We start from the raw sequence: 26,300 nt of genomic DNA, 5'->3' as shown, positions 1-26,300 counted from the left end.
AGGCGGGGCGCCGTTCTGGAGCCCTGGGGTTTCGAGGGAGGTGACCAACTGCTCGGTGGACTTGAGGCGACAGAGGAAGTGCTGGTTGCGCGGTGGCCCGAACGGTTCACCCCAACTGCCCTGCCTTCTGGTCGAGCTCGGCTTTGACGGGGGTTGGGCAGCCTCTGAGGGTGGGTCCTCACAAGGCCATGCACATTGGTCTACGGCCCTGGGTGATGATAGCTGTCTTAGTTTTGCCCTTGTAATGTGGAAGTTATCAGTCCCCGAAGGGCTAAATACTCATTTGGCAGCTGGACAACCACTGCCACCTTACAGAAGCTGCCCAGCTAAGGCTCCGCCACTTTATTCCTATTACCTGGCGTCCCTGCAAAGTTACCTTTTGCATTGAACCACCATGGTTTAGGAAGACTGGGGAAGGTGAACATAGTATGTAAAACACATCAAAATGTGAAAATACAAAATGCAGAAGTGTGGGAGCAATTACTCATCAATGGTCATCATCCCAAGAGAACCAAGTAGACATTTTTGGGTGTGACCTTTAAATATACACAGGCGGGTTTTCTTGTACAAAGCTAGTATCATATGTGACCTCATCTCTTGGTTCTTTTTTACACTCAGCATAAATCACGAGTGTTTCCCCACTGTCAGTAAATATTCAACACTGTGGTTGTTACTGGGAGGTGACTGTTCATCATGATTTGCCATGGGTACCCTCACTATTGGCTGCAGTGATCAGCTGAGCTGTGCAGCACCGTGTGCTGCCACTGCACACACCCTCAAAAGAGGGGGTTGCTAGTGGAAGGGGGGCACCAGTAGGTTAAGTCCAACTTCCATGGGGACTGGTCTTTTGGGGGAAAGATGAAGGCAGCAGCCCCTTAGTGCTGTGAGAGGTCTTTGAGTTCCAGTGCGCAGTCCAGTTCCAGGAGTGGGTTCCAGTCCTGATTTAAGTATCCTTCTCTCTCAACCACTTCAAGATGGCGATGTCAGATAATCCTTTCACCTATAGCTTGTTTATGAAAGTTGAGAAAATGTGTATGAAAGCATGTTGCACAACTTTCCAGGCCTCTAGAAGTAACACTGTAATTACAGTTAGTTTGTTGTGAGTTTGGAGTCAGAGACTGTTTCCTCATCCGTGGACGCCAGGTGCCCCGGGGAGAGGATCTGATGCGCTGGTACAGGGTGTCGGCACTCACCTGGCTTGTGTGTTTCCAGGAAGAATGCTGTGGAGCTGGAACTCGCCAAGTGCAAGATGGACATGATGTCTCTCAACAGCCAGCTGCTGGATGCCATTCAGCAGAAACTGAACCTCTCGCAGCAGCTTGAGGCTTGGCAGGTAAAGGAGTCTGTGAACCCAGGCTGATTGTAAGGATGGGTTTGTTACTGGAGGGTCCCGTGTGTGCAGGTGAGCAGTGATCCGTCTTCAGAGTTGGGGCTCCAGGCCCCAGACCCTGAGTGCCTGGAGGAAGCCGCTCTCGAAAGTGAGGAGCCCGGCTGTGCCAACCTCCAGGTTTGAACAGCGGCCTCCTTCAGCTGCTTGCCTTGGCTTTGTTGAAATTAGCTCTAAAGATACTGCTGTTAATGCGGAGGGCCCAGGAAGCCCTGTATGACTGACTGGAAATTCATTACTGGATGCATGTCATTCAGGCACCCTTGGGTTGTCAGCAGCCGCTGCTCTTCCCTTTCTCAGAGACCAGCTCCCTTCTTGCAGAGCACTGTCCTGGCACAGGTCTGGGGAAAGGGAGTCAGTGTGTGCATCTCTAGCACCACGGGTGTCAGAGTCCAGTCAGCCTGCCCTGTCCCAGGCCCAATGCACTCCCCACTGGGCCAGAGCCATGACTTGCTTTTTGTTAATGAGATTAGGGAAGTACAATTTCAGGATATGGGTGTAACCATCCGTGTTTCTCCCCAAGAAATCCTAACTGGACAGATGAAAAGGCCCCTGCAGCTTTCCCAGACAAGCCCCTCGAGGAGGCAGCTTAGAAGTGACTGTTCCTCCAGGGCCCTGCCCAGCTGGCTGCAGGAGCGCCGGGGTCCCCAACCCCAAGAGCTGCTCCCCGCCTCCCAGCCGGCCGTGTCCTGGCTCACCGCGCCTGTTCTTCTCTTTTCTCTCGGCTACAGTTTGCTTCCTCAGGGCTTTTTACTATCTGGCTCCTTTGGTTTCTGATCTAGTGGCCTTTCTCAGTTCCCGTATCAACAGCTTTAGTTGTACACCCCTCCTGCCTTTGAGGTGAGCTCGAGCCCTCGTCCCCTCACCTCTCCCTTCCTGCCATCATGGTCCCGCCCCGCTGCCTCCCTCGTGGTCACCATGTCGTGTGTGTCGGTGCCAGCGTCATCTCATCCAGCGTGCCATGCCATCGCGCCCCGGCCTCCCCCTCCCTCCACCGTCACGTCTGTGAGCGCGAGCGCGGCAGCACGTGGCCGGGTCCTGACAGGCTGACCTGGCCGACGCTGGTTTCTTGGTTCCACCTCCTCACAAATGGGCTGTTTATGGACGTGACCCAGCATGGAGTTACAAGCAGCTTGTGTGTGTATGAACTTTTGACGTGATAGATCTCATGGAATTACTTTGCTGAATCTTACAGTATAAAAAAATGCAGTTTGCAATGTACCAGAAAAAACACTGGCAGCTCTGAAAGGGTTTCTCTCTGAAGGACCCTGTGACGTTCCTAAAGTTGCATTTAATGTAGATCTTATAGCGCACGTCCCAAGAACGGAGCACTGGGTTGACGATTTGACACGGACCTTCAAAGTGAGGACTGTGTCACTTCACGAGGAGGGGGTGTAGGTAGGAAGTTGTATGTGAAGAAGGGAGGGGGGGGGAGGAAGGCAGGAGAGCAGGATGTGAGCGAGGGGTCCACCCGCCACCACCTGGTGACACGCTCGGGAAAGTCCCCAAGTTTCACATGGAAACTTGCAAAGACACCTGAGTGGCTGTGCGAGCTTAGGTGAGCGTGTGGGAGGTGATGGACACGCTGGTCAGCCAGCGGCCCAGCCAGCCCACTTCCTGTGCTCACCGAGGGAGTGCCCGCCCTGCGCAGGCCTCGGCGTCTGTGCACGTGGACACGGCAGCTGACTCGCTCCAGCGTTTAGCCCGCGGCTCCATCTTTTCACCAGGACATCCCAGAGCCCAACCCCTGGCTTTGATGCTTGCGTTTCCAGCTGATGTTACTAGAAAGGGCTGCTTGTTTCTAAACCAGGACTTTTCATGGTCTGTTAGCAGCAGGACGCCTCTGTCCTGCACAGACTCAGTCCAGCAAGGAGCATGGAGCCGCTCTGTCCAGCAGCCACCATGGGGTAAGAGCTGGTTCTGTGAGGCGAAGTCGGGGTGGAGGGAGCATCTCCCCTGCAGCCTTAGGAGAGGTGCGGCCTCACTGAGGAAGCGCCTGAGCTGGAGCAGGACAAGCCTCAAACATGGTGACGCCCCAGCCTCCACCAAACAGGGGCCCCATCTGGGGGGCTGAGCGTGGATGGTGGTCAGCGAGGACACACCAGAGGGCCTTGACCTTGCATGCGGGCCTGCCAGGGGCGCATGGGTGCTGGCAGCTCGGGCTGGTAGGAGCCTGAAGGGGGCAGAGGGGCGAGTAAAGCCCCGAGGCCAGGCTGTGAGGCTGGAGGGCTGGCAGGCCGAGGCCACCCTGGGGCTGCGGGAGGGGGACCAGGTGCGAGGGGAGCACTCAGCCCGAGACACACAGGAAGCAGGGTCGAGGGGGCTGTCCGCAGGCCAGGGGGCGACAGCCAGGCACCGGCGGCGGCCACTCCCGGGGCCACAGGGACACACCTCGTCCTGGTTGGCCCGGGAATAACACTGCGCAGCCAGCCAAGCCCCGGGAGACCAGGAGGGCGGGCTGCTGCGTCCCTCTTGGTGCTTCTTGGGCATGGGTCAGGGCAGCCGTGGCTGCAGCCGCTCACTCACGTCACCCTCCATCCTCTCCTCTCGTGCTGCCCCGATCCGCCACCTCCCCAGCCCGTCCTGCGCCAGCTCAGTCCTCACCCCCCCCCCCCGTCTGCCCCGCAGGATGACATGCACAGGGTCATTGACCGGCAGCTGATGGACACGCACCTGAAGGAACGGAGCCGGCCTGCTGCCGCCCTCTCCCGGGCCCCGGGCCTGGGGCGTGGGGACGAGCCCAGCACCGCCGAAGGCAAACGGCTCTTCTCGTTCTTCAGGAAGATTTAAACCGGGAGGAGTCAGGCCAGCGAGGACGGGCACACTGACGCCGACTCAAACAGGGGCGTGGGCCGGGGCCCAGGGCACCACGTGAGCCCGCCAGTCCCCCGCGCTGGGCCGGGCTCAGTGGCCGCACTGCCCACTCGCACGGGGGCTGCGTCCTCAGGAGGCCCCGCTGCCTCTGAAGGCAGCTCTCACCAGGGCAGCCCGAGCCGTGTCCCCACTGCCGGGCCTGCCCTGGGGTCCACCGCCGTGGAGCGGGGCTCAGGCTGCTTCCAGAGTGGCTACCGTGCCTGGCTCCAGGCACTGCTGCCCTCCTGCTCTGGAGCGGGGAGAGAAGTAGAGGCCCTTTCTGCGCGTCCCTGAGGCCCCGGCTGCCCACTGCGGGCCCAAGCCGCGGGGGCCTCATCCTGCTGGGCACCAGGCCCACGCCTGAACCCTGTCCTCCCACAGCCCCAGCCCGGGAGGCGGCCCCTCAGCCTGCGTGCATGCACCTCCGGGCCTGGAGCCCCGGCCTGTGGGCCTGACAGCCGGCTCTTCGGGCCACAGCGGGCCCAGCCATGGCTGAGGCCGCCCCCAGCCTCAGAGGAAGCAGGGCCTGCCCCCCCACGTGCTCTGGTGCAGGCCTTCCTCCTCGGCAGGGCCCTCTGCAGGCTCAGCCCTCTCCCCTTCCCGGCGCCGGGCTCGGAGGGCGCTTCGGCCCCCCTGCCCCCCGCATACCCAAGTTCTCGGCTCGGCTGAGCACGTCCAGGCCACAGGACGGCTCCAAAGGGGTCTGCGCTCAGCCACACCGCCAGGCAGCGTCGGCTCCACAGGGTGGACGCCTCCAGAAACTGCCCACCAGGCCCACGGAAGGTCACCCCAGCGACCTCCCACTCCTGCTCGTCCTCAGCAACTGCTTCACCTTCTCTGCTGAGGCCCTGACTCGGACTCAGAGGCACTGGGCTGAGGCCGCCCTCAAGCTGCTTTACAAGGATCATCTCCCTCCCTCACAGGGAAAGCACTGCAGGGATGAGTGGAAAGAATGTACCTACAGATATGTACAGACACAGTGCTGTACACACAGTGCTGTAATTTTGTATGTAGCAACCATGTAAATACATGTATGGATTTTATAATATACATATATGAATCTATAAAAGCATATTTTTAGAAAAACAGCGCACCACTGCTTCTTTTGAAAATAGTCTTAAGAATAAAATGAATTTCTACAGAGCTTCCCGCCTCAGTCACTGGGTACCTGGGGCGGCGTCTGGGCAGAACGCAGTGTACAATTTCCATCCACTGGCTGGGTATGCAAAGGCAGAGTCCCCCACGCACCTCATACGTTGGTACCAAGTCAGTGGATGCAGCCAGGAAGAGGCGCACACCCCGCCCCCACCCAGAGGGTGAAGGCAGGCATCAGTGACAACTGTTTTGTGAGCCGTGACCCAAGGTGCCGCGTCCACCCCGGCCCCGGGCTCCCGGCCAGCACTACAGCTGCCTGGCTCCAGGCAGCCAGGCCCCGCCAGCACTGCTGACCAAGCCCCAGGCAGGCCCAACAGAAACCCCGAGGTAGAAAGAAGCCCCTGCAGGCACATCCTTCCAGAAGAAACACAGCGCTGCCCCTGGCATCTTATGTGCTGCAGTCAGAGCGGGGAGCTCAACCTGGACCCACCTTTCGCAGACGGAGCCACCCTGGCTTCTCAGTGTCCCTGGGCCTCGACGGACACCTGTGCAGGACTCAGAACAGACAAGGGCTGGACGCAACGGGTGGGGAGCAGCCCGGCCCACCCGGGGCACAGCTGGAGGAGAGCAAACAGACCCTGCAAGAAAATTTGGCAGCTTGAACATTTATTTTTAGTATTTTTTTTTTTAAAAAGCATAATTAGAAACTTTCAATACAGAAATAATCCTAGCGAACCATTTAAAAGTGTTGCTATTTGACAGGAAGTTCACATCATGTCCACCAGGATGCGGTCCAGCCCTGAGTCCCCCCCCCCACCCCCCATTCATGCGTGAGACACTCCACGGGACGGGCACGCTGCCATCACCGAATCTCCCCCTACCTGGGTCTGGGTGTCCAGCAGCCGGAAGCCACGGAGGCTTCTCACCTGTGCTGGAAACTTGCAGGACCCCCCCCTCCTCTTATTGCCTAAATCTGGGAGCTCTGCCGCACCGGTGTCACCTGAATGCTCAGGGCCGAGCCCTGAGTCTCCACATCCTCTGGGGACCCTGGCTGGCTGGGACAGTCCTGAAGATGGAGACCACACTGTGGCCCCACACACGCAACCGGACAGGGCTGCCTACTGCCAACCCCCAGCCCCATCTCCCCAGGCCCAGAGCACCGCCACCTCATCCCGTGGCTCCAGAGTGAGGGCCTGTCACCCAGAACTGTGGGCTTTCGGCATTCGGGGGGGAAGTGGAGAGACAGGTCAGAAGAAACCCCCAGTTTTTGATTAAAAACCCATCAACGGTGACATGGGAAATCTGCAGTGAATCTGTGATGTGATTGTCCAATCAGGGCTTGACCTGGAAATCGCCTAGGAAAGGAAATCTAGTAAAACACATCATGGTGCTGAAATAAATTATTCCCAGGTTACATGATCTTTTAGGGGAAAGGTGAATGAAGTGTCTCGAGGGGGAGGGGGGTGACCCTAATCAAGTGCAGAAGACCCTGATCGTTCCTCCAGGGCACCAGGGCAAGTCACGGCTGGTGCCCAGCCCAGGTGGCCAATCCTTCCCATCCACCAAGAAATTCTCATGCTGCCTTTGTACTAAAACAGTCCCGTCAGGGACCCAAGGCTGCCTGCATCCAGCTCAGAGGCACCATCCCCAGGGCCCAGTGGCCCGACACCCGCTGCCCCACACTGAGGAGTGCCGGGTGCTCACCGGAGACCCGGGACTCCAAGGGAGGCCCCTCCTTTCCCACCAACAAATGGCCAGGAAGGCAGAGCTGCTCGGCCAGGAGCCCAGCTCCGCGGCGACAGGAAGCCATTCGTTTTTTCTAAAAACACTGGACCCAGAGTGGGGAGGCTGCAACTTTTGCTGCTGTGCCAACCAAACCTCAAGAAGAGAAAAAAAGTATGAGGAACTTAATTCATTTGATTTGGCTTCACTTTTATCTGTTAAAACGACGCTCCTTAGCAGCCCCCAACCAGCAAGCCCATCGGTGCACAAACACACCCCTACCTTCCTGCTGGAGCCCAAACAGGTTGGTACATATAATAAGTCAGAAGCCATGGCTCCCCTGGGTTGTAGCTGAGGCATCTGGAAGGCAGGACAAGAAATCTGTGGGGCAAGGGCAGGAGTGATCCCTCCTCTGGAAGCGAAGGGCCAGGCCTCTGACGGGGACCCTGGGGCCCACCTCAAGGCTGGGATCCCCCAGCTGCTGGAGCGGCGCCAGGGCGGGATGGGGAGGGGCGGGGGTGGGCTGGTGCGGGCTCCGCACACAGGCGAGCCCTCCACGCCGGGGAGATGCCGGCACCTGCGAGAGAGAATGAGTCCCATGGAGCCCACGGCACCAGCCCAGGTTGGCAAAAGGTACGTGTTCTAGAACGTGATCCTGTCCTCTCCAGAAGCTGCTGGCGGTAAGTCGGGGTGGGGTGGGGTGGGGTGGGGTGGGGAGGGGAGAGGGTGTCGCAGCAGGCTGGCACAAAGGAGGCAAAAGCCGGAGCGGGACGAGGGTGGCGCGCTGGTTAAAGCGATATACACTATGTACAGACTCCAGTTAATCAGTCCGCTCGGCTGGCAGCGTCCTCGCCGGCCCCAGCGCTCAGCCGGGGGGCAGGGGCACCAGAAGGGAAGGGCAGGCCGTCCCACAGCTTCTTGGCACTCGGGGGGAGGGGAAGAAGTCCCGACGGCGCCTCCCGGTACAAAAATGTGGAGAGAATTCTTTAAATAACGGCACAGAACTGAGACTGTCCCCCAGGAGAGGAGCCCCCGGCCCGGGGCGGGGGGCGCGGCCGCAGCGCAGTCTCTGCAGTGGGCTGGGGGCATTAGCAGCAGCGTTTCTTCCGTTTACTGTTCTTCGTGAGCTTCACCACGTCATTCTGTTGTTGCTGCTGCTGTTTTGCTAGGTTGTCCTTCTTTGCCCGGAGAACCAGCTCTGTGATACAGTTGAACATCTGTGAGGGTGAAGGAGGCAGGGTGGCCTCAGACCGGGGAGGAGGCCCTGTTACAGCCGTGCCTCTCCCTGCTGGTCAGCGCGGCCCCTCCCACCTCCCCGGGCCCAGCCTCCCAGTCCACTGGGGGCGGTTTCTGCACATCTGTCTTCAAGCCCCATCTAGAAGGAGGTGGTGAATGACAGAGGTCAGAAAGGAACAGCATCAAAGTCCTCTGAGCTGTGTCTCGGGGAAGTCAGCCTCAGGGATTTTCCAGCCTTTCTGTGAAAGGATAAGCAGCTCCTTTCCTTCGGCTGACACCTCGGAGGACACAGATAAAGGTGCGCCTGCACTGGTGACGAACCAGAAGCAGCCAGAGTCTGCCCACGCCACGCTACCTCACTGAACGTCCCGCCGAGAACCTTCTCCAGACCACCAAGACCACCCCCAGCTCCCTCCACTCCTGGGGAAGGGATCAAGTACAACTTGGGGGGCAGGGCTCACCCCAACCCAACCTACACGAGAACTGGGGAGCCTGGAAAGGGCTCAGGGCCCTGCCGCAGGCCCCTGGGGAAAAAGCCCACGGTGTGACCCCAGGCGGACGCAGAGGCCCGGGGTCCCCACTGCTGGGCGGCCTGTGTCCAGGATACAGGGGGCAATGGCCCCCTGGACCTCTGGGCTCCAACCCCATGGGCAGGAACCTCCCAAAGGCTCCCGAGCACTTCCAGCAGCCCCAGCACACATGGCGCTTAGCCAGCCTAGGGTGTGCTCGGTGCCGGCCTGGACACCCACCCAAGCTCTGGAGACCACAGGAAAGCAAGCTGCTCTGCAGGCCAAGGCCCAGGGAAAGAAAGCCAGCGAGCGGGGAGAGGGGACAGTAGGGGGCGGGAGGGATGGGGAGGCGGAGGACCGAGCGGATCTGTGCCTGGCTGTGGGGGCAGGCCCACGTCTGAGGCAGCCTCTCCCTCAGGACTGCTGAGGTGCGAGGTGGCCCCGGCAGGGGGACACCCGGGCGCAGAGCCCGGCGCGCACAACAGGCACTCGATCAGTGGCTGCTACGACGATGCTGTCGGCTACCCGGGCACCCCGGGCCGGCCAGGGTGAAGCAGGGGGCTGTGCCTGCACTCCTAGTCCTTCCGGCGCGGGCCTCACCTCTTCCACATTGACATTCTCCTTGGCGCTGGTCTCAAACAACTGGATCCCCATCTGCCCAGCGAACTTGTAGGCGTCTTCCGTCTCCACCACCTTGCGCTCGGGGTCGTCGTTCTTATTCCCCACTGGAAGGCAGGACAGTCAGCCCGGCCCGGCCCCGCCCACCGCGCCCCGCCCCACCGCGCCCCGCCCCGCTCACAGGCCGGCCCCGCCCACAGGCCGGCCCGCCTCACCTAGGATCCGGCACACGTCGTCACAATTCTGGTTGATTTCATGAAGCCACCGCTTCACGTTAACGAAGGATTCGGCGCTGGTGACGTCGTAGACCACGATGACCCCGTGGGTCCCCCGATAATACCTGTGGGACCAGGGTCGGCGTCAGAGCTGCGGCGTAAACAAGGGCAGCCCCTTCGCAGGACCCGCTGGCTGGCACCCCCGGACAAGTGGGTGGGGAGGGCGAGAGGCCGGTGCGTTCCCCCAGGCCCGGAGGCCTCGGCTGGACGAAGGGACCCGGTCAGCACCGCCACTCACCCTGCTCCCCGGGCCCGGTGCGTAGGGAGCGCCTGGCCCTGCGGGGTCAGCCAGATTTGTTCAGAGGCTGCGGAGGGCATGAAATTTAAGTTCTTGTTTCCTTTTTCAAGTTCAGGCAAGGGCCTTCCCTGATGGTTCAGCGCCTGAGACCCCGAGCTCCCAGTGCAGGGGATGAGGGTTCGATCCCTGGTCAGAGAACTAGATCCCATGGGCCGCCACTACGACCCTGACTGCTACAACTAAAAGTCTCATGCGCTGCAACCAAGACCTGGCATAGCCAGGTAAATAAACACAAAAAGAAAATACTCAGGCAAGGTTTGCATTTGACAGCATATTACCACTGTCCTCTTTAACATCCAAGAAAGTTTTTCTGTCCTCAAATCTGTCTTAGTAAAATGCCATTTCAAGGACAGGCAGCACTTGTGAGCCCTGCCAAGGTCTGTTCACACCCCGGGGGACGGGTGGGCACCTGCCCTCCTGCCACTCCAGGCGCGTCCAGGCTGGGTCCGAGGTCAGCGGGAAGGGCTTCAGGCAGGAGGGGCTGCCTCAAAAGTTCAGGGGGACAGACGGGGAGCGCGGGCCTCATGCTCCTCCAGAGAGCCAGCTCTGACCCAGCGGCTGACACGTCACCTCACCCGGCGCGCGGAGACACTCACAGGAGCTTCTGAGGAGGAGGGGAAGACCCACTGCCCGCAAGAGACGGGCTCACGGGTGGACAGCGGCCTCCTCGAGCCAGCCCGAAGCGCCTCCACCTCCTGGGCCCGCAGGACAGCGGGCCCTCCCTGGTGGCGGTCCTGAAGCAACACAGGCCCCGCGAGGACGGAGCCGGCCAGGCCACCCGCCCAGCAGCACTCTGGCAGACTCCTCACAGCCCCATCACACGACAAAGGCAACCGCGCGCCCTCTCTGAAAGGCAGTGTGGACCTGGGAAGGTTACTGTACGCGCCTCATGGCGCCTTGGTTCCCTCAACTGTAAAACGGGGGTACTAGGACGTAACTCTGGGGGTGGCTATATACATGTTTTCACAAGGGCCGGCTCTTTATCCTCACCATTAACAGTCCTTTAGCGGCACTCCAGGTCCCAAACGCAGGTGGAAGAAAACCAAGGGCAGTGAGGGCGGCGAGACCGCCCGCTCTCCACCCTGAGACCCCGGGTGACATCCCCTGGGGCTTCGTCCACCCACAGCTCTGCCTTCCTGGGGACACAGCCCTGCCCTGAGCAGCCCAAACAATCAAGCCATCCACACCCTGCCCCCCTTCCCCCAGATCATCACCTGGGTCCACCTGGGGGATGCCCACCCGAGCAGGTGCAGGAGAGCAAGCCGGGGAACGGGGAGCGGGGGAGACAACTGTCCCCTACTAGCAACAGACATGAGAACAGTGGACTGTGCTCCCAACCCGCCTTTGTTGAAGACGACCAAAGATGCCGAGAAACGGTGGAGGGAGGATCAGTCTGGGACTCAGAGCTCGGGCGCCGGGGCTCCCACTCCTCCACCACCAGGCACCACGTCCACGTGCCACAGCTTGGCTCTGTGCCAACACGACCGCGATGCTCTCCACTCACCCGATACCACAGACAGGAGGCCACCACGTCCCCATGAGGACATGAGGCTGGGTGAAGGAGCTGCCAGAAGCCACGGCCCGGGCCGGGCCTCCCCTGCCTCGGCCTCTCCCACCACCGCCAGACCCGCGCCCCCACCACTCGGGGTCAGCGAACCCCAGCTGCCACCAGGCAAGAATCAGTGAGGGGACAACAGGGCATTCGTTTTCAGCGGGCGCACAGGATGCAGCTTTAGTTTCTCTTTTAGAGCCCTGAATCAGAAAAGGCCGAGCTATTGCCCCCAGACTGCCCCACCCCTGACCTCTTCCCAGCTCCTTCCCTCAGCAACACCCCCCAAGCCCCTCTGAGTGCAGCGCACCCCTCCTCCAGCCTCCTGGGACAAACTCAGCTTGCCCTCAGGAGGCCAAGGAACTCCAGTCTCCCCCAAAGGATGAAGGAGGCAGTTCACCCCCTTCCTGCCACCCTGGAGGCAGCTGACCCCAGCCCGCTGCCCGGCCTGGAGCATCTCTTGTGGCCACAGGCCCAGCGTCCTTGGCTGGTTTTAACCCACAGGAGTCACCACAGCATCTGCTGCTGGCTCAGCCCTAGTCCCTGGGGTGTGAGGCCAGCAGAGGGCAGGGCCATGGACCTGTTAAAACAGGGGTCCCTGACCTCCAGGTCGCGGACCAGCACCTCCTGTCAGATCAGAGGCGGCATTAGATTAGAAATAAAGTGCACAGTAAATGTCATGTGCGGCACGTCCCTGCTGGTCCAGTGGCTAAGACTGTGCTCCCAATGCAGGAGGCCCGAGTTCGATCCCTGGTCGGGGAACTAGAGCTCACATGCCACAATTGAGAGTTCGAAAGTCGCAGTGAAGACCCGACACGGCCAAATAAATAAGTTTAAAAAAGTATATGTCACACGTTTGAAGCATCTCCAGGCCATCCCCCTCACCCCCAGACTGAGGAAGAACCGTCTTCCATGAAATTGGTTGCTGGTGCCAAAAAGGCTGGGGACGGCTGAGTTACAGGCAAGAGCCTTGGCATCGGGCAGACCTCAATTCAACTCCTGCCTAACTGACCAAGCCAGGGCCCTCTAGCCTCTGCGGGCCTCAGTTTTCTTGTCCGTACATTGGAGAGAACCACAGGACTCTTTACCAGGATTAAACAAGATGAAGCAGCCACAGTCCTTGGTGACAGTCCCGGCCTAGAGGAGGACCCTGGTGAGTGGCCACACCTCGCGACACCGACGAGGTCCTGGTCTTATTCAGGCCTAGAAGCTCAGGCGTCCAACCTACCCCAGGGAGCCTCGACTCCAGCTGCCCCCTCAGCTCGGGCCTCGCTGGCAGCTGCTGACACAAGGGGGCTCGGGCAGCTCATCAGGAGGTGGCTGCAGAGACCTGCCCTGCGTAGCCCCCAGGACTGGGGACCCCTGGGCTCTCAGGGAGGCATGGACCACGGCGCGTGTGCTCATTCAGGGCCAGCCCAGTGACCAGACCCCCTCCTGCTCCAGGGCGGCTCAGGCGCCGGCCCCCAACCCCCCTTCAAAAGGGCCGCCCACCCACCGATCTGTCACCCCCAGCTGGCACCCCTGGGTTCCCCTGCACTTCCAGCCACCACCCTGGGGGCTCTTCACCCCTCACACTTCGCACCCCTGGGATGCTCGGCAGCCCTGGATGGGCGACCAGCCTGGGGGCCACCCGCCTCCACCCTGCAGGGAGGAGAGGGAACCTGGTGGCGCCTCCCCGAGAGCCCCCACCACGGGACCCACTGGGGGAGGCCGAGTACAGGCCAGGGGAAGCAGCAGCCACTCCAGGCCAGGCCCCGGCTCCTACTCTGCACACACCCCTCAGCAGCTCCCCTGTCTGTAAAACCGGGGTGACGAGAACACCACCCGCAGGGAGCTTGACGGAATTTTCCACATGAAGCCCAAGCACACGGGACCTGGCATTAATGCAAACCCCAAAGACAAGCCCCCTGGGAAACTGAAGAACAGAGACTTTAGGCAACTCGCCCAAGCTCACACAGGGAGCAGAAATGGAAATTCTGAACCTCCTGCCTTCAAAGTCCTGTTCTTTCCTGGAGCCTGTTCTATTAACAGCCCAGGAACCAAGAGCCACTCCACAGGCCCCTGCAGTCTGCTGGTTCAGCCAGGTTTCCTCCCGTTTACAGTGGAGAACACAAAGGTGCTGCGGCAGCAAAGGAGGGCGGCCCTCAGGGTGAGCCGGGTCTGCCAGTCGCTCAGTCCTGTCTGACTCTTTGCGACCCCATGGACTGTAACCCACCAGGCTCCTCTGTCCCTGGGATTTCCCAGGCAAGAATACAGGAGTGGGTTGCCATTTCCTCCTCCAGCGGATCTTCCCGACCCAGGGACCGCACAAACCCAGGTCTCCTGCATTGCAAGCGGATTCTTTACCATCTGACCCACCAGGGACGACTCCAGGGTGCACTGGGTCCCCAGTCAACAGCTTTGGGAAGCAGAGGAGGGGGCCACCCAACAGCCTCCCACCTACCAGTGCTCCTTCCAGACCCCTGACAGAGAGACACCCCCTCCACATCAGGGTGGTAATGCAGCTGGCACCTCCAGCAGGCGAGCTGACACTGAACAAGAGTACCCCTGCTGCCCGAGTGTCTGACCGCCTGGCGAGGCCAGCACCGCCACCGTGACCCCATTTTAAAGACAAAGGAGGGACTTCCCTCGTTGTCCAGTGGTTAAGGCTCTGCCTTCCAATCTAGGGGACACTGGTTCAATCCCTGGTTGGAGAACAAAGATCCCACGGGCCACGAAGCCACAAGCACTGAGCCAGTGCTCCACAGAAGGGGAAGCCCGCACACCGCAACCAAGACCCAGCGCAGCCAAAATTACTAAATACATACATAAATCTTTAAAAAATAAAAATAAAGACAAAGGAACCAGAGGCTCTGCTGACTGACGCACACTGCCCTGCCAGCCCCAGAGGAAAGTGAGAGGCCACTGCCCGCCACAGGCGGGACCCCATGCACCCCGTCTGCTTCTTGGGTCTTCAAGGGGAAGAGCCGCATTCGGCCAGGAGCGCACCTCCCCACAGCCTCGGGGGCGCCCAGAGCCATTTCCCAACGTCGGGGGGTCCAGGGGTCTGAGACAAGGTGGGGGGTCTGAGCGGGGGCGGGGTTCTGAGCGGGGGGTGGGGGGGGCAGGAGGGTCTGAGAGGGGGCAGGGGGTCTGAGCTAGGGCGGGTGGGGGGTCTGAGAGGGGGTGGGGGGGTCAAAGCGGGGGTAGGGGGTCTGAGAGGGGGCCAGGGATCTGAGCGGGGGTGGGGTGCTGAGGAGGGGGCAGGAGGGTCTGAGAGGGGGCAGGGGGGTCTGAGCAGGGGTGGGGAGGGGTCTGGGGGGAGTCAGAGCGGGAGCTGGGGGGTCTGAGAGGGGGTGGGTGGGTCTGAGAGGGAGAAGGGGGGTCTGAGCAGGGGGTGGGGGATCTGAGAAGGGGTGGGGGGCCTGAGGCGGGGGGAGTCTGAGCGGTGGGCGGGGTTCTGAGCTGGGGCAAGTGGGGGGTCTGAGAGGGGGCGGGGGGTCAGGGGGTCTGAGAGGGGGCAGGGGGTCTGAGCTAGGGCGGGTGGGGGGTCTGAGAGGGGGCCAGGGATCTGAGCGGGGGTGGGGTGCTGAGGAGGGGGCAGGAGGGTCTGAGAGGGGGCAGGGGGTCTGAGATAGGGTGGGTGGGGGGTCTGAGAGGGGGTGGGGGGGTCAAAGCGGGGGTAGGGGGGTCTGAGAGGGGGCCAGGGATCTGAGCGGGGGTGGGGTGCTGAGGAGGGGGCAGGAGGGTCTGAGAGGGGGCAGGGGGGTCTGAGCAGGGGTGGGGAGGGGTCTGGGGGGAGTCAGAGCAGGAGCTGGGGGGTCTGAGAGAGGGTGGGTGGGTCTGAGAGGGGGAAGGGGGGTCTGAGCAGGGGGTGGGGGATCTGAGAAGGGGTGGGGGCCTGAGAGGGGGCGGGGAGGGGGGCCTGAGGCGGGGGGAGTCTGAGCAGTGGGCGGGGTTCTGAGCTGGGGCAAGTGGGGGGTCTGAGAGGGGGCGGGGGGTCGGGGGGTCTGAGCGGAGGCGGGCAGGGGCTCACAGCGGGCTGGGCGGCCTGACTCACGTGGAGGTGATGGTGCGGAAGCGCTCCTGCCCGGCCGTGTCCCAGATCTGCAGCTTCACCTTCTCCCCGTTGATCTCCACAGTCCGAATCTTGAAATCCACTCCGATCGTGGTGATGTAACTGCCTGCATACACAGGGACATCAGCTCGGCCCAGGGCTGCCCTGGTCAGACTGCGTCCTCAACAGCCCAGGTGACTCCAGGCTCCACTCCGCCCAGCTCACTCCAAGAGCCTGGAGCACACAGCCCTGTACAAAAAGAGTCTGAGCGCCAAGGTGAGAGCAGGATACAATGAAACAAAGTGATAAAGACAACGATATCAAGAGCAATGAAGCCACCAAGGAAATAAGAGAGGGGGCCATGACTGCGGAGGGACATACTCCACCAGAGTGGCCCAGGAGCCGTGGGAGACCACGAGACACTCTGGGTTTCTCTTTTCTACTCCATCCCAAACATTTTAAATGACCCACAAAGTTAACTTTCTAAACCATAAACAAGTCCTATACACACTGTTATATACAAAATAGATAACTAATAAGGACCTACTATATAGCACAGGGAATTCTACTCAGTACTCTGTAACGGCCTAGATGGGAAAAGAGTCTAAAGAAGAGTGGATGTAAGTATACGTATGACTGATTCACTTTGCTGGACACCTGAAACTAACACAGAAATGTAAATCAACTATACTCCAATTTTAAAAACACACACACAAACAAGTTACAACCTGCAATTTGAAAAACTGCTCCAGGCAGAAGAGGCAGCAGAAATAGCAATGGGTGTGTGTGTGTGTGTGTGTGTAGAAATAGCAATGGATGTGTGTGTGTGTGTGTGTGTGTGTGTGTGTGTGTGTAGGGGGGTGATGTGAGGTTGAGCACATGTAGGGAAGCAGGTTGGGGTGGGAGGTTCCAGACCAGCTCTCAGCTTTTGTGCCGTTTTCAAGAGCTTGGACTTTCTCTTGTGTGTGACAGGGAGGCATTGAAGGATTTAACCCAAGCATGAGCAGCATGGTAAATAGCTCTCCGGGGGCATCTGTGTGAAAGATAGTGCTGGAGAGAATTTCTGGCAACAGAACAGTCTCATCCAGGCTTTCAAAGGCCCGAATACTAGGAAGCAGGGGTCCCCAGCCTCTGGGATCTAATGCCTGATGATCTGAGGTGGAGTCGATGTCATAAAAATAGGACGAAAGTGCACAATATAGGTAATGTGCTTGAATCATCTTGAAACCCTAACCCCTACCCCACCCAGTCTGTGGAAAAACCGTCTTCCATAAGACTGGTCCCTGGTGCCCAAAAACGCTGAGGACCGCTGCTAGGAGGAGCCCACATGCTCACTCCCTTTGGAGCTGACGGGGTGACCCAGACAAGACACACACACACCGACTCCATCAAGAGTGGAGAGTGGCCGGGAAAGGCCAAAGCTCAAAGTCGGGTGGAGCTCAAGGAAGGTTCTGGGGCAGAAGTCACATTTGGGCCTGGCCTAAAAGAACAGGTACAATTTCCAAGGCTGTGGCCAGGCTGGGGAAGGACATCCTCGCCAGAGGAAAGGGCGGAGGCAGAACCAGAGACCAAGGCAGCCTCTGGCTCTGCGGGGACCAGGCTCTGCCGAGGAGAGCAGCCCAGCACCCAGTGCTGTGGGCCCTCGAAACACAGCTGACCGCTGAGCGAGCAAGCGAGCTGGTGAAGACACAAAGGAGAGTGAGAAACAGCAGGAGAAAGAAAGCTGGATGGGCGTGGGGGGAGCTGAGGACATAGGATGAAGAGCAGCGGTTTTCAGCAGGGGTTGGTTGAGGCCCCCCCAACACCCCCCAGGATGCCTGGTGATGTCTGGAGACATTTTCATGTCATAGCTGGGTGGGGGGTGAAGGATGGGGGGGTTCGGCACCCCTCTGTGCACAGAACAGCCTCCACAACAAAGAACTACAGGGCCCAAAGTGTCTGTGGTCCTAAAGCGGAAAGACCTTGCTATGAGCTTGGCTCACTTAAGAGAGGACCGCTGAGGCTTTTAAACAGAAGAGACTCTGACGGAGACAAGACGAATTCAGCAGCCTGGCATGGGGTGGGCAGGAGCTGCTGGGATGCCTCAGGTGAGAACCAACCACGGTCTGAGCTGGTAGTAGGAATGGAGAGGAGGAGAGGGGCCACAGCCGAGAGCCCTCCGGGAGCTCTGAGCTGACAGGGCGGAGGGGGAGGTTTCCCAGCACAATGGCAAGTGCCCACTGGCCACTGTTCCTGAACAGCAAGGACAAACCAGCGGTGTTTACTGAAAGATTACTTGGTCCCGGGCCATCCTCGCAATAACTCTGCAGGGCAGGGATGGTCATCAGCTCCTCTTTTAAAGACGAGCTGAGATTCAATCACGCTCACAGTGACGCGAAGAAGACAACTCTTTCCAACGTCACACCACCGCTCTCAGGAGAAACCCACCTCTCCCCCGAGAGAGAGGTGCCTGCCACGTAACCATTTCCCTCCCTGGCATCGCAGGGCATTCCTTCAGTCCTCGGTCAGAGAGGCCAGGCCAACCCGAAGCCTCTACACTGAACCGATGAGCTCCACCAATGAAAACGTGGCCCACTGGGATCAGGGAAGCAAGATCAAACAGGCAGCACTTTCCGCCCATCAGCTGAGCAAGAATGGAGACCACCGAGACCCGGTGGCGATCAGCATTGACGAGGGGCTCTTCTGAGCCCTTCAGCTTCGCACAGGTGTGAAAGGCCAACTGGCAGGACCTGTGAAAGCCTGAAAAGCACATACCCCCTGACCTCGTAACTCCGCTTATACAGGCATAAACGCAGTGTCCCAAGAAATGCGGCACCATTTGAGAGAGGCTTCCAGAAAGCATGCAAGTGCGCGTCAAGAACACTGTTGATGAACCACGTGCACCCCTGCACAGCCCAGGAAGCTGCAGAGCCACTCGAAAGAACCACAGGGCTGCGTGTCGACGTGCAAGGACGATCCCCAACGTGCTGGGGGAGAGGCCAGTGGCCGCCCACCACAGCGGGGGAGAGGAGGAGACCCGGAGCGCCAGCGTGGGCCCCCACGGCAGGGCGGGGGACCGGCAGCACCTTTCCCTTTTCCCTCTGTTGAGTCTTCCTGTTTGACTCTTTATATGGGTATGTCCTAAGTGGCAGGTTTTTTTTCTTTCTTTTTACAATGTTGGGGCTCAAAAAAAGACCCTGAGTAGAAAAATGATGGGCCTGCAACTGCTTTTTTTTTTAAGAAGCAAGACGGAGACTGACTACAGAGACTTCTAACCTACTCGTCACTCCCCCCTTCTGTCTGGGGAGGCAGAGGCCAGGGTGTACCAGCGCTAGGGGGAAGGATTTAAAACCGAAATGCCCAGCAGCACCCCAGGGGCACACTCACCTGAGAAAGTGTTGTCTGCGAAACGCAACAGCAAGCTGCTCTTGCCCACACCTGCAGGGGAGAGAGCAGGGGGTGAGAGGCGGCCCGGGTCCCCGCCCCAAGCCCAACCCCACCTCCCGCCCCAGCCAGCCCCTCACCGGAACACCTCTCCCTTTCCATCTCTGCCTTGCCCTCCACATCAGGGTGAGCCCCAAGCTGCCCCCAAGCCCGAGACGAGAAAGGGGCCCACGCCCGGGTCCAGCAACTCCTCGAGGAGACCCGACCACAGGAATGAGGCTGAGGAAGGCCGACCCAGTGCTCCTGGCCCCCAGGTGTGTCCAGAACACCGAAGGAGAAAACACATCACATGCGGCGCTTCAGCTTGGTGAGACAAGGGGCTGCACGGCTGCAAAGCACCCTGGAGACATCAGGGCTGGTTTGTAGGCGAAGAAAGGGAGGCCCAGACAACTCGAAGCCACTGCTGGCCACTCTCCCCGCCGGCCGATGCCACTGGCGGGGAGGGGGCGTCCGCCTAACACTCCTCAGTCCGACAGCTCACCATGCTCAGACTGTTTCCCTTACCACAGCCTCTCTTGCTCCAAGGACGAGCAGAATCCTCGTAAGGATTGCTGAAATCCCATCAACACCCACACCCGGCAGCATGAGCCCCCAGGTACACCTGTCCTGTGCCCTCCTGTCCCGCCCCCCGCCCTCGCGGGGTCAGCCAAGCGCAGAAGGAAGCCCGAGCACACACAGCACTCCGTGCGGCCAGCGCGGACATCCCCGAGCCCCCTGCATCTCTCAAGAGAAGCTCCTGAGGCTCCAAGATGCTACACGCTGGTCTCAGGACCTTGGCACGGCTGGGGGAGGGTGCTGGATCTGAGTCCCGACAATACATGCTGCTCTGGGAGTCTTCCTGCATCTGCTTCAGGAAACAGAATAATAAAAAGACCTGGGATTTCTCTGATGGCCCAGGGGCTAAGACTCCGCAATTCTAATACAGGGGCCCCAGGTTCGATCCCTAGTCGGGGATCCCACATGCCCCAACTAAGACCCGGCACAGCCAAGTAAATAATATCTTAAATAAATAGAGAGACCCAAAGTGGCTGCTCTGTCTCATTTCTGTTAGTTTTAGCAGCACTGCTAAGAGCTGGACACGAAAGTTCCTCACCTGGGGTCTCAGACGCCGCCCCCACACATCCAGCTCAGAGCAAATTTTGAGTACATGTGTGTTCCCCAAACCTGCAGAAGGCGCGGCCTCTGCCCCTTCCCCAGCTGACCCAGGCATCCTCTCTGACCATCTCCTCTGGGGACCTCTCCCAGTGGGTGAGTCACCCAGTGATGCCCAGAAGAACCGGTCGGTCTCACGGAGCGAACCATGCTCGGGACCGTCCCGGAGGCAGGCCAGCGCGCTGCTCTGAGCAGACAGGTGCCGCAGCCCCGGGCCCACTTCCTCATCGCTGCCCCCGCGAGGCTTCCTGCCGGCCAGGGGGGGCGGGTAGGTCCCGGGCCGGTCCCTCGCCACCACCCCACCACCCCACGGGCCACCGGCTCCCTGCTTCCTCCCGGAGCCTCCTGGTCCGCTTACTCAGCAAAAACCTTGTGTCTGGGCCACGAGTTCCTCCAAGAAGGGGATCCCGCCTCATTCGCCGTGCTAGGCCCTGGGACTGGAAGCCGGGCCCAGCATTTACCGGGAGCCAACAGAACACTGTTGAGGGAACTTGTGACTAAACCAAGGCCTATCACAGACGGCCATGCCACCTGACACTACGGCTGCAGCAGGAAGAGAAGCCCAAGTGCGGTCGTTCAAACTTTGGTGGGGGGGCAGCAGAAGCCTAAGGGATAGGGGTATGCTCTTTGCATGAAGCAGGAAAGCAGCAGCGTCCCGCCCCCCAGCCTGGCCTGCAGGGGGGAGGAGGAAGGGTGGGGCTTCATTCACTCCAAGCTCATCTGCAGAGCTGCTCAAAACCACTTCAGTCAGCCCCGTCAACTGCTGCTTCAGGCCGACACCCACCTCTGGCCTGGCTGGTCCCTCTGAAAGGAAGGGAAACCCACCCTGAGAAATGCGTTTCCTAAATGTCCCTGAAGAGGCAGCCTTGGGAACACATGCAGCACCCACTGAAGCGGGAAAGTGCAGGGTGCCGATCAGGCTTCACCTCAGCCGAAGTCAACAGCCTCCCCGCGGCCACCCCGGCCCATCACCCTCGACCCCGCAGGGAGTATAAGCCCAGCCCCTGATGCCTTCTGGAAGCGAGGAGACACAGACTCATTCTGTAAAAAATGGACCCACCACTCTCCATCTCCACCAAACCCCAGCCCTTCCCGCTTCTGCCCCTCGCCTGGCACAGATGCTCTGTCCTCAAAAGCCTCCACCACAGGCCCCACCTTGGCTGTACTCCTCCAGCGTCCTCCAGCTCCTCCACCCCTCCTTGCTTCAGTTCTCGACTGTTGAAGACCCCGAGATCTTTGAGTAAAGTGTGCTCAGCTTTAATCCTGGCTCAGTAACTAACTCACTGTACAACCTCAGACAAGTCACTCCCCTCTCTGAGCCGCAGGTCACCCAGCTGTGGAGTCAGAGGTTTAACTTGATCTCCAACACAGACTGCAGGTTCTAAGAGTGAGTTTGGTCGGCCCCCTGGACCGGACGAAATGCTGTTACAGAGCCAATGTCAGAAGCCCCTGTGAGACCATGTACAACCTTAGGCACAGAAGAGAGATGCAAAAGCTGAGGGGATGTATTCCAGAAGCGAGTACAATGAGGCAGAGTGGGAAGAAGAGCTCTAGATTTCTACAGAAAGAGACTAACATTCACGAGGGCCTACTGTTTGCCAGGCCCGACACCAGCTGCTCACAACGCATCATGTGCATTAACTCCTGGCTTTGCCCCGGAGGAGGGCATGGCAACCCACTCCAGTGTTCTTGCCTGGAGAACCCCATGGACAGAGGAGCCTGGTGGGCTACAGTCCATGGGGTCTCAGAGTCAGACACAACTTAGCAACTAAACTACAAACAAGTTTATTATTAAACTATTTTGCTCTTTGTTGGAAAAAAAACCCAAAACTCCTGGCTTTACCTCTGAGGAGCTGTAACTTGGGGCAAGTAGACTAGTCAGCTACTCTGAGCCTTAGTTTCCATATCTGACAAACCACACAGGCAACGGCTAAGAACCAAATGAGAGAGTGTCTATGAAATCATTTGAAAACCCTAAGGAAGCATCACATAAGAAGCCAGATTCAGGGGAAGGCGAGACGCCAGTCGACCTTGCTCAGCTGCCAAAGCTTAGTGTGAACTTCCACGGCTACCGTCTCCCAGCCTCGTAACCACTGGGCTTTGAGTGTCAGCCCACAGTCAGGGAACGTTAAACTGCAAAGCCTGTCTCCTCTACTCAACATGGTCTACATGCTCAGACTAACCAGGGAGTCAGATCCATAAATCTTGACCCAGTGAGTCTTCTCCCACAACTAACTTCAGAGTGAAAAATCAATACACCAGCCAGAATGTATTGTGAAAAAGAAGGCCAAAACCATGGCCTGGGTTTCACTGGGGAGAAGAACTGGGGAGAAGGTGCATCTTCTAGCTAAACTTATGCCTTCCATTTTCGTGTGGCTACACGCAGGCCCCAGGCCTCTTGCAAAGGGATAGGGACCTTAAGCGTGGTAAGCTGACCTTAACTCCAAAAGGACACAAAATCATCCTGGTGCCAGCCCCTCCAGAACTGAGGTGAGGGCTGAGAACGAAGCCCGAAAGACATAAGCGTCCCAGAACCCTGGGAAACGCCCGAGACCGTGCTGGTCTCGAGGCTACACAGCTGGTCTGGGTTTCTCTCATTCACACCAGGACGAATCCATGCTCCGCCAGCCACAGCTACTCTTCATCTCCCTCATCAGCCCTTAACTTTTCTCCCTTCCATGGGCAACCACAGAAACCTCAGCCATCCTTCACCTGATCCGAATCACCAGCCACGCTGCAATCCATCTCCACGGTGAGACTGCGACCCACCCACTTGCCTGCTTCTGCCAGGGCTCCCACTTCAGGGCCTAACAACCCCTCGATTTGGTCCCCGCTTCCCCTAACAATCCATGGGCTCCACCACTGACCTGGCCTCTGCCTCCAGTCACATGATACCGTTGTCAGCACTGAACTCAGGTCTGGTCTGTAAATATGGCACGTTCCCAAGCCTCCTTCCCCATCGTAAAACCCCAGCACCTCAGCTACACTCCTATAAACCTCCTAGGGCCTGTCTCCCTGACCTCTTGGTCACCCCATAAACCTGCTTACCTGCCACACTCCAAACACCTCTACAACCCTCCACCCTTTCTCAGAAACAAGCCTATCTTTTCTGAAGATGTTGGATATCTATTCATTCAGTACATACATATTAGGCACCGACTGGGTGCCAGGCACTGGAGAGGGACCTAGGAGCCCTCCAGGAGGGCACACTTTTTTGAAATATTGGCTGACCCACCTCCAGCTCTGTCCAGCAGACCAGTGTGCAACAGCAAACACACAGGGAGCGCTCACTATGTGCCCGGTTCTGCACACTGCGCGTGCATTACCTCCTTGAACACTCCATCAGCCCAGCGAGGCGGATCCCACTACTGCTCCATTTTACAGATGAAGACAGGGAACCCCACAGAGAGAATAATTCAGCAGGAATGTGCCAGACCCGGCGCGAAGTGCTTTACCTGTCTTACTTCATTTAAACTTCACAGGAATCCCATGAGGCAGGTTCTGCGATTACCGCCCCCGCCCCACCACTTTCCCCAGAAGAAACCCAGGCTTACAAACGCTACTGACAACCACACACCAGGAGCTCCCTTTCCGCCAGGTTCAGTGCGAAGCACTTTTGCAGCTTCATCTCACCCAAGACTCCCGCACCACCCAGCGAGGCAAGTCCCCACGTCTCAGATGAAAGAACCGAGGTTCGGAAAGGCGAAACAACTCGCCCAAGGTCAGGGTGAGGAAGCTGGTAGTCCCGAGACTCGAACCCGGCTCCCTCCAACTCCAGAGAATCGCGCGACTGGACCAAGGTCACACGTGGGGCAGAGGGGCCGGCGCGGCGAGCGGACCGGGAGCCCGGATCCAAGCCCCGCGCGCCTGGCCCTCCGCTCCGCGGCCCCGCGCCCCGGCCTCACCTCGGCGCGCCCCGGAACCCCTCCGCGCGCCCCTGGGGCGGCCCGGCCGCCCCGCCCGGCCGCCCGGCGCGGGCCGGCACCTCCCGGCCCGCCCGGCCGCCTGCCCTCCCCGAGGCCCCTGCGGGCCGCGCCCGGCAGGGCCCACGCCGCCTCCGGCCGCCGCGGCCCTCACCGCTGTCGCCGATGATGAGCAGCTTGAAGAGGTGGTCGTAGTCCCGGGCCATGGCGGGCGGGGGAGGCGCGCGCGCGCGCGCGCAGGCAGGCGGGAGGGTGGGGTCGGTGCTGGCCTCGGGATCCGCGGTTCCCTCCGGGCTGCTCCGGCAGCGGCGGATCCACTTCCCGAACAAACAGCCGGAACTGACAGAAACACCTCCCTCCGCTCCCCCTCCTCCTCGTCCTCCTCCTCCTCGGCAGCAGTCGCCGCTGCCGCCGCCTTGCTCCTTCCCGCCCCGCCCCGCCACTGCGCAGGCGCAGCGCCTGGCCCCGCCTCCGCGCAGCCTCAGTGGCGGCCGGCCGCGCCCTCTCCGCGCTCGCGCACGGCGCCTGCGCCCTGTCGTGGTCCCGCAGGCGCGAGCTGGTCTTGCCCGTTGCTCTTCGGCGACCGCCGCCGCTGCCGCCCGTCCGCCGTCCGCTGGGGGCTCCGAGAGCGCAGCTGCGGCCAGGCCCTAGCTGCAAGAATCCCGGAGTACCGGGCGAGACCGGCCGTGTCCAGGGGTGAACTTGCTGCTGCTGCTTCATCTTCAAGACCCTCAAGCGCTGCGGAGAGGGACCGACTGGCACGCCGTGACCGGGCGGGGCGGGGCTTACGCCGAGCTCCCGGCTTCTCGGGACTGGGGACTCGGGACACTCCGCCCCCATCTCCCTGGACGCCGCCTCCGAGGTGCTGGCTCCGGCCCCCCCACCGTGTCCCGGGGCCGGTGGACTGGACGCCGAGGGCGGCTGAAGGCTGCGGGAGTTTTATCGGACCGTGTGAGCAGTGTGGCCTTTGACGGCAGCGCTGGGGCAGAGTCACAGCCCAGCCCCGCGACCTCTTGGAGCCTGAGATGCCCCGTTGGTAAAGCGGGCCGAGAGGTTCCAGATTCTGGATCCCTTTGCAACTTGAGGCTGAGCCTGCGAGATGAATGGCCCGGTGTGTAAGATGCACCCTTGAGATCGATAGCAGCAGCGCCCTCAGCTTCAAGTTGCACCCCACCTACAGATAAAACTTCTGCAGATTGCGCAGTAGGAAGACCTGGGCCGCCGACGTTAAGCGGTATTCAGGTTATCATCAGCCCTAGGGTTTTTGTGTGTGTGTGTGTGTGTGTGTGTGTGTGTTTTCCGGGTTTAGAGTAAATTCCTACCTGCACTAAAAATAGGTTGCGCCTACTGCCATCCTCGTTTGTAGAATTGCAGGGGGAAAATGTAAGTTATTGATGAGTTCTGTATAGCTCTGTCCCTTTCTAGTCGAGTACCTGCTAGATATTTGTTCTTGTTTTCCCAAACTTATTTTGACTTTATACAAAGTAATGCCTGTGGAGTTTTTTTTTTTTTTTTTTAATGTACAGAAGCTTACCAGAAAGTACAAGTTACCATTTTTCCCCTCAGACCCACCCCTCACAGGTTACTAAGTTTCTTGATACCTTAAAATGGTTAACAAATACTTGTTGAATGAATAAATGTCTTTCAATGAATTGTCTTTGCCTGTGGAACACACGTGTATGTAAACTGCCTTTTCTCTCTTAACAGCATACTTAGACCTTCTGTCATTTCACAACCACGGAGCACTCTATCATTGGTGTACTATAATTTGACCACTCTGCTGTTGATAGGCATTCACATTTGTAATCTCTTATTATAAACAGTGTTGCAGAGAAGATCCTTGAGTAGCACATGGGGTGTCTGACTCAAGCTTTAAGTTGTTTTTCCAGGAGCTGAGAATTGGCCTGGTGATGACCAAAGAACATGGGCTTAGGATCTGAAGGTACTAGCTGGGAGGGGAGCTCTTCATAATGATCATTGAAACAAAATAGTCCTTCTTGCTGTGGGAAAGGTTAGTGGGATCCCCTTTGATCCAGCAGTTTTAGGAAATACAAGAGAAGAAAGAAGCCTCAGAGTTTTCCCCAAGGCAGGCACACTCCACCCTGCCTGCCTAGTGAGGCAGAAGGCTGCTCTGGGTCACCTTCTCAACCTGCTCTGGAATCAGACAGGCTTTGGTTCACTTGCTAGCTTTGAAATCCCGGCACCATCCCTTAAAGCTTTTGAG

General features: G+C 59.3%; 3 protein-coding genes across 10 annotated transcripts in view; 1 reads left to right on the top strand and 2 right to left on the bottom strand.

Annotated features, from left to right (window-relative positions):
• LOC145527893 (BICD family-like cargo adapter 1) overlaps nt 1-5,383 on the top strand; it is a 78,999-nt gene extending 73,616 nt beyond the window's left edge. For 2 of the 7 annotated variants that reach the window (XR_014069973.1, XR_014069972.1), the window contains 3 exons: nt 1,213-1,333; nt 2,119-2,227; nt 4,016-5,383. Coding sequence is in view for 4 of the 7 variants with exons in the window: in XM_081546242.1 (XP_081402368.1) it covers nt 1,213-1,333; nt 4,016-4,177 (283 nt within the window). In the remaining 3 variants the exon portion in view is untranslated. Of the gene's footprint in view, nt 1-1,212; nt 1,334-2,118; nt 2,228-3,114; nt 3,295-4,015 lie in introns of all 7 variants that reach the window. The other 5 variants (XM_081546243.1, XM_081546241.1, XM_081546242.1 and 2 more) reach the window with 3 other exon arrangements.
• A 601-nt stretch (nt 5,384-5,984) lies between these two features.
• Nucleotides 5,985-24,514, bottom strand: RAB35 (RAB35, member RAS oncogene family). Of its 2 annotated transcripts, XM_081546293.1 has the most exons (6): nt 24,231-24,514; nt 18,945-18,995; nt 15,582-15,705; nt 9,636-9,760; nt 9,403-9,527; nt 5,985-8,274 (listed from the first exon to the last, which is right to left on the bottom strand). In XM_081546293.1, exons 1-6 carry the CDS (start codon nt 24,280-24,282, stop codon nt 8,146-8,148), a joined length of 606 nt encoding a protein of 201 aa, XP_081402419.1. In that variant the 5' UTR covers nt 24,283-24,514; the 3' UTR covers nt 5,985-8,145. The 2 variants fall into 2 exon arrangements, with proteins under 2 accessions (XP_081402419.1, XP_081402420.1); XM_081546294.1 differs by lacking the exon at nt 9,403-9,527.
• Nucleotides 6,968-8,146, bottom strand: LOC145526735 (uncharacterized). Its single transcript, XM_081543097.1, is given in 3 exon segments — nt 6,968-7,381; nt 7,383-7,871; nt 8,069-8,146. Coding segments are annotated over 3 exon segments (981 nt in total).
• Nucleotides 24,515-26,300: the final 1,786 nt, after the last annotated feature.

This window comes from Giraffa tippelskirchi, chromosome 11, assembly GCF_054371585.1.
Source record: "Giraffa tippelskirchi isolate mGirTip1 chromosome 11, T2T-mGirTip1v1.2.pri, whole genome shotgun sequence".
Classification (NCBI taxonomy): Eukaryota; Metazoa; Chordata; class Mammalia; order Artiodactyla; family Giraffidae; genus Giraffa; species Giraffa tippelskirchi.
This window is presented reverse-complemented; position numbering and strand designations above follow the sequence as displayed.

What these genes read in the sequence shown, in the direction of transcription:
- RAB35 (XM_081546293.1), bottom strand. Translation starts at nt 24,282, where the DNA reads ATGGCCCGGGACTACGACCACCTCTTCAAGCTGCTCATCATCGGCGAC. An exon ending in CGCAGACAACACTTTCTCAG is followed by an intron (nt 15,706 to 18,944) that starts GTGAGTGTGCCC and finishes CTGTGTATGCAG; the next exon opens with GCAGTTACATCACCACGATC. An exon ending in TTCCGCACCATCACCTCCAC is followed by an intron (nt 9,761 to 15,581) that starts GTGAGTCAGGCC and finishes CTGGTCCCACAG; the next exon opens with GTATTATCGGGGGACCCACG.